The 12,408-nt window shown below is 37.3% G+C and overlaps 3 protein-coding genes across 4 annotated transcripts; 1 reads left to right on the top strand and 2 right to left on the bottom strand.

Annotated features, from left to right (window-relative positions):
* LOC104731164 (cysteine-rich receptor-like protein kinase 10) lies at positions 340 to 3,183 on the top strand. 2 transcript variants are annotated; one of them, XM_010450451.2, is made up of 7 exons: positions 354 to 1,324; positions 1,455 to 1,592; positions 1,677 to 1,795; positions 1,885 to 2,095; positions 2,181 to 2,418; positions 2,499 to 2,649; positions 2,724 to 3,183. In XM_010450451.2, exons 1-7 carry the CDS (start codon positions 529 to 531, stop codon positions 3,039 to 3,041), a joined length of 1,971 nt encoding a protein of 656 aa, XP_010448753.1. In that variant the 5' UTR covers positions 354 to 528; the 3' UTR covers positions 3,042 to 3,183. The 2 variants fall into 2 exon arrangements, with proteins under 2 accessions (XP_019089321.1, XP_010448753.1); XM_019233776.1 differs by lacking the exons at positions 1,677 to 1,795; positions 1,885 to 2,095; positions 2,181 to 2,418; positions 2,499 to 2,649; positions 2,724 to 3,183 and having other exon boundaries at positions 340 to 1,324; positions 1,410 to 1,548.
* LOC104731163 (cysteine-rich receptor-like protein kinase 11) lies at positions 3,270 to 6,143 on the bottom strand. Its single transcript, XM_010450450.2, has 7 exons — positions 5,173 to 6,143; positions 4,956 to 5,087; positions 4,715 to 4,836; positions 4,400 to 4,610; positions 4,076 to 4,313; positions 3,830 to 3,989; positions 3,270 to 3,749 (listed from the first exon to the last, which is right to left on the bottom strand). Exons 1-7 carry the CDS (start codon positions 6,014 to 6,016, stop codon positions 3,441 to 3,443), a joined length of 2,016 nt encoding a protein of 671 aa, XP_010448752.1. The 5' UTR covers positions 6,017 to 6,143; the 3' UTR covers positions 3,270 to 3,440.
* Positions 9,305 to 10,333, bottom strand: LOC104733358 (cysteine-rich receptor-like protein kinase 11). Its single transcript, XM_010452938.2, has one exon. The coding sequence runs from the start codon at positions 10,209 to 10,211 to the stop codon at positions 9,402 to 9,404; it is 810 nt and encodes a 269-aa protein (XP_010451240.1). The 5' UTR covers positions 10,212 to 10,333; the 3' UTR covers positions 9,305 to 9,401.

Raw genomic sequence — 12,408 nt, 5'->3', positions numbered from 1 at the left:
GACTTTTAACTACATCCTAAAACCTATTTAACCAAACTTAAAAAAAAAAAAGTGTAGATAGACAAATTTTTAGAAAAAGCTCATTTATTTATAATTTTCCCAAAAGTTTTCAACAAATTAAGAATTTAAAGTGTGCTTAATTAGATTCGGATTTAAATGTTTTATAATTATGACAGTTTTGATACTTTTCTAAAATTAGATTTTTTTTTTTTCCTTTTTGTTCGGAAGTTTCTTCTAAGTTGAATAAAAAATTTAAATTATTTTCCAATTCCCATATTATCACGTCTATTAAATAGTAATGGATTAGTAGTTGAACACAAGTTGGACAGGACCCGACAATTCAATACAAGACGTGTTTACTTTGACCTTGACTTTTCGTAGTCACACTCTTCACAAAAACCATCCTCTGTTTCAGGCCATCGACACTAGCCACAGAGAAGAGAAACACAAAATCAAATTTTGTTTCCTATATCGGCGATTCCCAAAGCTTCTTGATTAGCAAAAAACACAAATCAAGAAATCCCAGTTATGTCTTCTAGCGCCTCTTTCATCTTCCTTTTTCTCATCTCCTTTCTCACTAGCTTCAGAGAAGCTTCTGCTCAAGATCCCACTTACATATACCACACCTGTCCGAACACGACAACTTTCACAAGAAACAGCACTTACTTCGCCAATCTAAGAGCCCTTTTGTCTTCATTCACTTCCCGCAACGCTTCGTACTCCACCGGATTCCAAAACGCCACCGTCGGGCAAGCTCCGGAAAGAGTCACCGGACTTTTCAATTGCCGTGGAGACGTCTCTCTGGAAGTTTGCCGTAGCTGCGTCGAGTTTTCTGTTAACGAAACCTTTACTCGGTGTCCGAACGAGAGAGATGTCACACTCTATTACGATCAGTGTATACTCAGATACTCTAACCGGAATATTCTCTCAACCCTTAACACCGATGGAGGTATTATCTTGTACAACACTCAGAATGTTACATCTAACCAAGAACGGTTCAAAGATCTGCTTTTGTCCACACTAAGTCAAGCAGCCACCGAGGCAGCGGGGAGTTCTAGAAAATTTGATGGGAGAAAGGCCAATTTAACCACGTTCCAGACTTTGTATGGATTTGTTCAGTGCACTCCTGATCTGACGAGACAAGAGTGTTTGCGTTGTCTGCAACAGACCATAAATGGATTACCCACTGACAAAATTGGGGGAAGACTTGTTGTGCCGAGCTGTAGCTCAAGATACGAGCTTTACCCATTTTACAACGAATCCGCCATTACAGTACCTTCACCACCACCAACACCACCTCCGGTGTCAGCTCCTCCGCGGCGTGGTGAGTGCTCTGTCTTCTTCCTCTGTTTTTTTTTTCCCCTGATTTCTTAAACTAGCAAATATAGATAGTTTCGTTCTTTTGACAGAGTACTCGATTTGTTATTTGTGTGCCATTGTCTGATCTTGAGCAGCGAAAGGTGGGAATTCAAGTGTGTTAGTGATAGCCATTGTTGTGCCTATTATAGTGGCTGTTCTGCTTTTCGTAGCTGGTTATTGTTTCCTTGCAAGAAGGGCAAAGAAGAGTTACGATACAACATCTGTATTTGATGGTAAAGATTTAAACTGATGAACGATCTTTTTAATTGGTTTGAATTTTCATTAGTATCAATGCTCAGCTTTCGTTTGTGCAACAGGAGATGATATCACAACCGCAGACTCACTGCAGCTTGATTATAGAAAAATTCAAACTGCAACTGATGATTTCGCAGCGAGTAATAAGATTGGCCAAGGTGGATTTGGTGAGGTTTATAAGGTAACTATAGTTCCCTTGAGCTGTTTACTTTTCTTGAAATTTTAAGCCAACACGTTTGGATAACGGGATGATGTTGATATAAATAACAGGGTACGTTAACGGATGGGACTGAAGTTGCGGTGAAGAGACTATCAAAGTCATCAGGACAAGGTGAAGTAGAGTTCAAAAACGAGGTTGTTCTTGTTGCAAAACTGCAGCATAGAAATCTTGTTAGGCTTCTCGGGTTTTGTTTAGACGGAGAAGAAAGGGTACTAGTCTATGAGTATGTGCCTAACAAAAGCCTTGACTACTTCCTCTTTGGTCAGTTGAATTTATTGCATTGTTTCAATGATTCTTGACACTTGGAGTTGCAAATCTTTAGAGCTAACTGTATGAATGTGCACAGACCCTGAAAAGCAAGGTCAGCTGGATTGGACTCGACGATACAAGATAATTGGTGGAGTTGCTCGAGGGATTCTGTATCTTCATCAAGATTCACGACTCACAATCATACACCGTGACCTCAAAGCAAGTAACATTCTCTTGGATGCGGACATGAATCCTAAAATTGCAGATTTCGGAATGGCCAGGATTTTTGGATTGGACCAAACCGAGGAGAACACAAACAGAATAGTTGGTACCTAGTAAGTTTATCTCATAACCTCTCATAAGTTGAAGTTTGCTGACATTCTTTTGCTAACATAGATTTTGTTATGGGTTTTAGTGGTTACATGTCTCCAGAGTATGCAATGCATGGACAGTACTCAATGAAATCAGATGTCTATAGCTTCGGAGTGTTAGTTCTTGAGATTATAAGTGGCAAGAAGAATAGCAGTTTCTACCAAACAGACGGCGCTCATGACTTGGTCTCATATGTAAGTTTAATGCCAATCAATATCTATATTTACATGAACATGGTTGCAAGTTGATTGATAGATTAATATTCTAGGCTTGGAAGCTCTGGAGTAACGGGACACCATTAGAACTCGTGGATCCAACTATTGCAGATAATTTCCAAAAGAGTGAAGTTGTTCGATGTGTCCATATCGGTCTTTTATGTGTTCAAGAAGATCCTGTTGAGCGTCCAACATTGTCAAACATTGTTCTGATGCTCACTAGTAACACTATGACTTTATCCGTGCCTAGGCAACCAGGTCTCTTCTTTCAGAGTAGACTTGGAAAAGACCCGCTTGATACATTTTCAACGACCAGGTCTCTTATAGGGTCTGTTGATGATGCAACGATCACAGATTTATATCCTCGTTGAAGATGAATGATTGCCTTCATGCCTGACTCCTGAATCTTTTGGTGTTGAAAATAATTTTAAGTGTTTTGTTGTAGAATATTTTCCGTGTAATTGTACCACAAGCATGCATGAGATATATACCATTTACACGTTTCTTCTTGAAGACGTAACACTGATTTTTTTCTTTCTTAAATTAATTTTACACAATGATAAAAGCAGAGAATTTGATTCAGGTTGAAGAAAGTAAAATTAAACGTGTAAATATTGTCTTAAATTGCAGTTTTTTCTTCCGTAAGAACTTAACAAAGAAGCGATCCTTACAGAACTGACCATAGCATTTTACAGTTAACAACATATAATTACAGAGAAACATGCAATATTTCTTATGTCCATGGAGAAAAAAAAATCAGAGGAAACATATCACTTCTTACGAACTAAATGAGGAAAAGACTTGCTAGTAGTAGACTGACCAGACTCTGATCCCTCAGATACCAGCTCCAGTTTCTTACTACGTGGGAAAAATCCTGGTAGGCGAGGCATTGGTAGAGTGACAGTGTTGCTAGTGAGCATTAAGATGATTGTTGATAACATTGGACGGTCTTCTGGATTTTCTTGAACACACAAGAGCGCGATATGGATGCATCTAGTGACTTCATTACTCTGATAATTCCTTCCAATGGTCGGATCCACCAGCTCTAATGGTGACTTGTTCCTCCATAGCCTCGAAGCCTAACACAATGAACAATAAAGAACCTTGAACATCTGTGTAAAAATGTCAAAATGTTGAGAGCTGAGGACTAAATGCTCACATAAGTGACCAAGTTTCCAGCAGTACTAGTTTCATCCATCTGGTAGACGCTGCTATTTTTCTTGCCGCTTATAATCTCAAGAACTAATACTCCAAAGCTATAAATGTCAGATTTCATGGAGTATTGACCATGCATTGCATACTCGGGAGACATGTATGCGCTGAAAAACATACGACACTGTTATTATGCAATAGAAAAAGATTCCGTGAACTTTGTTTTTTGTCAGCTACTGTGAGCAAAACTTACTAGGTTCCAGCAATTCTATTTGTGTTGCCTTGAGTTTGCTCCATTCCAAAAATAGTTGCCAATCCAAAGTCTGAAATTTTTGGGTTCATATTTGCATCTAAGAGAATGTTGCTGGCTTTGAGGTCACGATGTATGATTGTGAGCTGTGAATCTTGATGAAGATACAGAACCCCTCGAGCAATCCCACCAATAATATTGTATCGTCGGGTCCAGTCTAGCTGACTTTGCTTTACAGGGTCTGCACATCTCCATGTACAATCAATCACTTTAAAGGCTGAAGAAGGATCCTTAGAATAAGCAAAAAACTATTTAAGGGAATTATACCAAATAGGAAATAGTCTAGGCTTTTGTTGGGGACAAACTCATAGATCAGAATCTTTTCCTCTCCTTCCAAACAGAAACCAAGAAGCCTAACCAGATTCCTATGTTGAAGTTTTGACACAAGAACAGCCTCGTTCCTAAACTCTCTTGTGCCTTGTCCTGACATTTTCGACAGTCGCTTCACAGCTACTTCAGTTCCGTTAGAAAGCTTACCCTACACATACATTATCAGTTAAAACTTATATGAAACAAACACTATCAGTTATTACCCATAACCTATATGAACTTAGAAAAAATGGAAAACAGAGACTTTCTTACCTTGTAAACCGCACCAAATCCACCTTCACCAAGCTTATTACTCATTGCAAACTTATTAGTTGCAGCTTCGATTGTCTTAAAATCGTATACCAATGAATCTGTAGTTGAAATATCACTTTCAGCTGCAAAGAATGATTGTATTAGTTATGCTTCATGTTAGCCCTCTTGACTAAGGCCTAAGGGACAATATATGTTGATAATGAAAGGAAACAATAAAGAGGTAATTCAAAAAAAAACTAACATTCAATCTCAGTTCTTTGGTATGGTTTTCTCCTCCGGAAAAAAATAAATCCAAGAACAAGCAGTATCAAAACGGCAATAACAGTGGGAACGGTGATCGCCACAACAACTCCAGCTGAGATTCCTTTGCTATCTTCTCACAACACATAAGAAAAAAGTTGTCATAATATATTTCAGTTTTGTTACAATCATAGTTCTTTCTCAGTTGGAAGACTTACTATCGTCAGTCGTGTTGACTTCATCACCTGCAGGTTGTGGCACAGGCGGAGGAGGAGGAGGAGAAGGGACCGTAATATTATCAAAAGCTTTGGAGTATACATAAAATTCCCACCGGAAAAAACAGCTCGGCCGCAGAATAACGCCTCCTCGATTTTGTCTACAGCATGACTGGTACTCATCTGCGCTTCTTTTCAGACAATGTTCACAATCACGAAATGAAAGATCTGGCGTGCATTGCATCAATGCATACATATCCTCGAATGTTGTCAAGGTTGCAATTTCAGCTGAGTAATGGTTATTACTAGACGATGGTGTGCTTTTGGCTGTGGAGGCTGTAGCAATCATACGAACCATTAAATCTTCCCATATTGTTGTGAACCGATCTGTTAGATTTGAGTTGATAACCCCAGTGTTGGTAAGCAGTAACTTCGGGTCAAGATCTGCAGATCCAGAGAGAGAAGTGTTGGAGTAACGCACATAGCAAAGCGTGGGATCACCTGGCCATGAATACGCTTCTGTTTGGTTAGGACAATTCTTTAAAAATTCATCAGACGCTTTCTTGATACAATCAGAACAGTCTTCTGATTTTGATCCTGGGATGCACATCCCAACTGCGTAGACACGGTTCGGTTCTTGTCCGATCGAACCGTTGTAGTATAAACCGTCTTGGGCCGTGACATTAGAAGGAAGAGAAGAGAGTATGAGACGGCGATTTACGTCGTAAGTACTGTTAGGTCTGAAAGTCCCCTTGTTCTCCGTGCATGTTTGTGCTGAAACTGAAGCAACACCGAAGCTTACGAGGACAAAACAGAGGATTGAAAACAGAGTCCTCCTCTGTTTCATTGTTTCTTCAAGGTTTTCGTAAAAGCCAAATCTTTGTGTTTAGTGTTTATGCATCTGTCCGTTTCTTACCAGTTTAAACAACAACATAGAAGTTTCTATTCCAAATTTCTAATATTGAATTCGTCAACTATCAACTTGATAAATAGTGCACGGTCCTTTGAATTTGCTACATACACGGTCATAAAAACGAGTATCATAGTCAAAGTCAATGATATTTTCTTTGTTCACATAAAATAATAGGGATATCAAACCCAGTGACGTATGGAGTGATGGAGAGGAACAAGATAAGTATTAAACTTAATTGTCAATGTCATTGAAGGTTACGCAACTAAACCAGTTTTCGTATATAATTAAGTGGGCATTTCGGTTTAAGTTCGGGTTCGGTTTGGGTTCGGTTCGGTTCGGTTCATTCAGTTTTGGTAAAACTCTAACCAAACTCAATCGAAGTTCGGTTTGGTTTGTGGTTGGATCGGTTTATGTTTGGTTTGGTTCGGTTCAGTTTGGTTTTAGTTTGGTTCAGTTTTAATTCGGTTTAAAAATCAATTAATGTAACAAAATAAAATTGATTATGGTTTTATAATAGTTAATTAATCAAATAAATTTGAAAAGTTAGAAAATTAAAATTAAATACCTAATATTAAATATAATTAAATCTATATTTATATTTAGGTTTTATTAGAAAAGTTAAAATAAAGTAAAACAGAAACCAAATGCAAGTGGTAATAGGTAAAAAATCACATATTTATAAATTTAATAATATTATTAATTGATTTAAGAAACACATTGGGTTATCGGTTCGGTTCGGTTGAACCATTTAGGTTGAGAAGAAACATAACCGAATGGTTGGAGTGTAGGATTGGGTTTGGTTTGGGTCGGTTTGAGTTCGGTTGGTTCGGTTCGGTTTAAATGCCCACCCCTAATATTATAGACTTGGAGAAAACCTCTGGTTTGGTTCATGCTGCTCAGACTTTGAATAGGACCTATTAAGTCATAAACCGGTTTGGTTTAATAGGACTGGTTTTGAAAGAAATAGGTGGTTAGAATGTTGATTTGGGTTCAAGTTTGAGAATAAGAAGGGAAATACAGGTTTACTTGGTCAAAAGAAAAAAAAAAGTCTCTAAAGTTAAGTTTGGTTAAAAGCTCCAAATATGAAAGAAAAGAGATATTAAATCTTGTTATAGTCTCCTAGAATCAAAAAGAAAAGAGTAAAGAAAAGTCAATTAAGATTGGAAGTATAGCAAATAAAAAAAAATAAGAAAGAAAGGGACCTAGTGTTTAAAATAAAGAGTAGTTTTGGAGATTTACAAAAAGAATAAGACCAGAAGTTACAAAGGGACTTTAAGAACTTAAAGTCTAGTTTTTGGGTTGAAAAGAAAGAAAAGAAAGATGAGAAAAGTGTATGAAAAGTGTCTAGGTGGGTAGAACATCAAGAGCTAAGCTTTGTATGCCTAAATTGTTCTCAATCTTAGATTGCTTTCACCTTCTTATTTGAGAGTAAACCACCTAAAAACACCTTTTCCAACCCACTTTAAAAAGCCTTTCCTCTTAAACCAATTGAGCTTAATTTTTTTTCCATTTGCAAGATTGCACCAAACACTTCAATGAATGTGAAAAAGATGTTCAATAGGATTGCAAGTCTTTGCCAATAGATAGAAAGTGAACTAGACTGGTGCATTGTGATAAGCTAAGAAAAATATTTGTAAACACTTTGATTGATCTTAGCACCATTGAATTACATTTAAGTACTATGGTTTGAATCCTTTGTCTCATGCTCTTAGGTTCTGAGTCCCATTTTTAAACCTCTCTCCTATGTTACCACTTGGTTTTTGCTAGAGGACTAGCAAGAGATAAACTTGGGGGAGTTGATATACTCTACATTTACTTTCATGGTTGTTATGTTCCATTATATTGTGTTTCACTAGTATTTTCATTGTGTTTTGTTGCATTTAGTGTCCAAGTGAGTCTTCTTACATTTTAAAGGTTCCATAGTGTTTTTGTCTATGGTTTGGTGTGTGTTGTGTGTCTTTTGAACCATTTCAGATTTATATAATGGAAGACACACATTTGGATGGAAACAAGATAATTGATGATTCGGAACCAGTCTGCAGTCCCTCAAAGATCGACTCATATGAAGACCTTTCCTTTGGATTTAGCTCCAGAGTTCTACATCAAAGTTATTTAAATTGAGTAAGATTTTCAATGGAGGTGATTTCAGGTCAATCAGATGTGCATGTAAAATGATATACCAGTTTTAGTGAACGTATATACAGCCAGAGCGAAGACTGGAGCCACCAGACAAAACGATCGACCATTTGGTCGATCGTGTGGTCGATCAACTGGAGCTAGACTTGAACAGACCCGCAGACTTCAACAATCGACCATTTGGTCGATCAAATGGTCGATCAACCCGAGCTGGACTTGACCAGACTTCTGAGACTTGACCGTCAACCAAGCGATCGACCAATGGTCGATCAAACATTATTTTTGGAACCAAAAACCGGTTTATTCCGGTTTTCTTTGATTTGTTTTATTCCAATCCGGTTTAGTTTCCTATTTTCTTAGAAATACACTAACTCCTCATTAGGAGAGACCATATTTTGTTTTAGCAGTTTTGAAGGTTCTTAAGCTTGTTTATTCTAAGTTATTGGATTTTTTTGTTGATTTTCAAGTTACCAATAGTAATTTCTCCTTTATCTTCTCTAATATACAATCTCTAATTATGATTTCACAAGGATCAAACCTCTACCTTTGTGTGATCATGATCATGAGTGAGTAGATCTTTTCGAACTTTGGGCTTGCTAGATGATTGATCTTTGATGTTTAAGGCTTTATTTACATATATTATTTCTTGTTTAGTGATTATAATGCTAGATTAACCTTAATTATGTTAACTCTAGATATTAGGACTTCTTTGCCCATAAGGTGTTTGATGAAATTCCTGAACTAAACTATTCAAGAGCTTTGCATTCTTAGCCAATAGAAATTGATGATTAGAGTGCTTAGACTTGATTATAATGCATTTTTATTTTGTGACTGCCTTTGGAAATTGTTGATGATTACTTTATTAGCATAGGATCTCAATTATAGAAGTGAATTGATTTGCATTAGTGTTCTTACCAAAATATTTTTCTTGATTGTTTGCTTAGACATCTAGGATTTTATTAGCTATTTCCCAAGTCATTAACCTTGCCCAAGGTTCATTTGTTTAATCTTAATTTAAAGCAGTTTAAAGTTTGTTTTTTCCTTGCTTTGTCTTTTGTTTAAATTTGCTTGTTAGTTAAGTTGTTATATAAAACCAATCCTTTTTTATTAGCTTAGATTAAGATTCATGTGTACTGTTGATCATTGCAAACGGAGATATAATTTAATTGATAAAAGTACTACATCATGGCACAGTCACAAGAGGTTCTGGAGGAGGAGAAGCCACCGTAATATCATCAAAAGCGTTGGAATACGTATACAAATCCCACCGCAAAAAGCAGCTTGGCCGCATAACAACACCTCCTTGCCTCTGACCACAACATGACTGGTAGTCATTTGCGCTTTGTCGCAGACAATTTTTACAGTCACGAGAAGAAAGATCCGGTGTGCATTGCATCAAGGCATATATGTTCCGGATAGGTGTCAAGGCTGCTGAATCAGCTGTGTAATGGTTATCACTGGAAGAAGGTGTGCTTTTGGCTGTGGAGACTGTACCAGTCATACGAGCCATTAATCCTTCCCATATTGTCGTGAACTCTGTTAGATTTGAGTTGATATCTTCAGTGTTGGTGAGCAGTGAGCGCGGGTCAAGATCTGCAGATCCAGAGAAAGAAGTGTTGGAGTAACGCACATAGCAAAGCGTGGGATCACCTGGCCATGAATACGCTTCTGTTTGGTTAGGACAATTCTTTAAAAATTCATCAGACGCTTTCTTGATACAATCAGAACAGTCTTCTGAAGTTGATCCAGGGATGCACATCCCAACTGCGTAGACACGGTTCGGTTCTTGTCCGATCGAACCGTTGTAGTATAAACCCTCCTGAGCCGTGACGTTGGAAGGAAGAGAAGAGAGGATGAGACGGCGATTTACGTCGTAATTACTGTTGGATCTGAAAGTCCCCTTGTCCTTCGTGCATGTCTGAGCTGAAACTGAAGCAGCACCGAAGCTTATGAGGACAAAACAGAGAATTGAAAACAGAGTTCTCTGTTTCATTGTTTCTTCAAGATTATCGTTAAAGCCAAATCTTTGTGTTTAGTGTTTATGCATCTGTCCGTTTCTTACCAATTTAAACAACAACATAGAAGTTTCTCTCCAAAATTTTCTAATATTGAATTCGTCAACTGTCAACTTTATTTATATTTTGACAGTTGACGAATTCAATTTAAGAAAATTTTGGAGAGAAACTTCTACATAACATGTGAATTTGCTACATACATGGTCACAAAATCAAGTGTCATAGTCAAAGTCAACGTCAATAGGTAAAAGTCAATAATATTTTCTTCGTTCACATAATATGATAACGGATATCAAACCCAGTAACGCATGGGGTGATGGAGAGGAACAAGTCAACAAGATAAGTAATTAAACTAAAGTGTTCATTGGTTGTTACGCAATTAAACCAGTTTTGGTATATATTATAGACTTGGAGAAAACCTCTGGTTTGGTTCAGGCTGCTCAGACTTGGAATCGTATAGGACCCTGTTAAGTAAATAAACCGGTTTGGCTTATCATACAAACATGTGACACAGGAACAGGTCAAATTTTTGAAGCCAATAAATACAAATGTGTATATGATAAGAGTTCGTACATAAAGTTTAATTGAACTGGTCCAATTTCTCAATGGAACATCAAATTCAACGAGGTTCAAGATCTGTAATGGTTTTGATAGTTTGTGGATCGGACCTGATCGTACATTGGATAGACTCGACACCATCTCGTTCTTGGTTACCTCTATTTGGAAAAAAGAATCAAGGTGGCTGAGCCGCTGAGGAACGGGTAAATTGAGGGAAGTGTTAGTGAGCATTATCATTATTGTCGACAAGCTGGGACGATCTGTTGGATCTTCTTGAACACATAGAAGTGCCATGTGGATGCATCTTGTCACTTCTTCGGTTTGACAGTTCTCTGAAATGGTTGAATCTAGGAGTTCTAATGGTGACTCGCTTCTCCACAATGTCCAAGCCTGTAACACAATCAACCAAGAAGTTCTATTAAATTAATCACAGTTAAGCATTTGATCATCTAACAAGAAGTTCTTCTTTTGTACTCACATATGTGACCAAATTCTCTACTCTAGTTCCTGAATGGTGGCCGAATCTGTTACTTCAACCGCTAATAATCTAAAGAACTAAAACTCCGAAACTGTAGATATCAGAATTTGTTGAGAATATGCATACAACACATATTCTGGGGGCATGTAACTGCTGCAAAAAAGCAAAAAATCTGAAGTACATAAATGGCGAAAAAATATTTTTGAAGCTTTGGTAAACATCAAGACTTAAGAGTAATACACATATATCGTGTACCAACTATTCTGTTTGTATTAGCCCCACTTTGGTCGATCCCAAAAATTCTGGCCATTCCAAAATCAACAATTTTCGGGTTCATATTGGCATCTAGGAGAATGTTTTCTCACTTTAAGACCATGATGTACGATTGTGAGCCGTGAATCTTGACGAAGATAAAGAATTCCTCTAGTGATTCTTAGGCCTGGGCATAAAAACCGTACCCGAATACCCAACTCGGAACCCGACCCGAAAACCGGGTTCGGGTTGGGTACGGGTTTGCCTATAAAATCTTATTGGGTTCTATTTTCCAATACCGGGTTCGGGTTAGGGTCGGGTAATACCCAGTACCCGTTTGGGTACCCATCAATCCGAACCTATAAACATATTTATAATATTTACCATTAATATAATGCAATTATCCAAAATTATAATTATAATTTCGAATATTTCATTTAGTTTTATACCTAAATATCAAAAATAATCAAAATATCTAAAATAAATTGTTACATAAGTCAAAATTTAGATAAATTTAATTAATTTTAGAGATTTTTTTTCGGGTACCCGGTAATTCGGGTGCTAATCGGGTTCCAAAATTTGTAACCCAAACCGACCCGAACCCGATAGTACCCAAACCAAACCGAACCCATATATCTAAAAATACCCAATGGATTTTATTTTTCTAAACCGGTTTACCCGAACCCGAACGGATAATACCCGAACCCAAACGGGTTACCCGAATGCCCAATATGCTAGTTATTTATAAAAATACCCAATGGGCATTCGGGTAAATTAAAGCTCAATACCCAATGCCCAATAATGCCCAGTATTTGATCTATGAGATTTTTCAAACACTAAATTAAAGCTCCTTTGAGCATCATGGTACGTACAAACTTATGTGACAT

This window comes from Camelina sativa, chromosome 12 (assembly GCF_000633955.1).
Source record: "Camelina sativa cultivar DH55 chromosome 12, Cs, whole genome shotgun sequence".
NCBI classification, from domain to species: Eukaryota; Viridiplantae; Streptophyta; class Magnoliopsida; order Brassicales; family Brassicaceae; genus Camelina; species Camelina sativa.
Note: the sequence above shows the minus strand (reverse complement) of the source record. Positions and strands in the feature narration are given on the sequence as shown.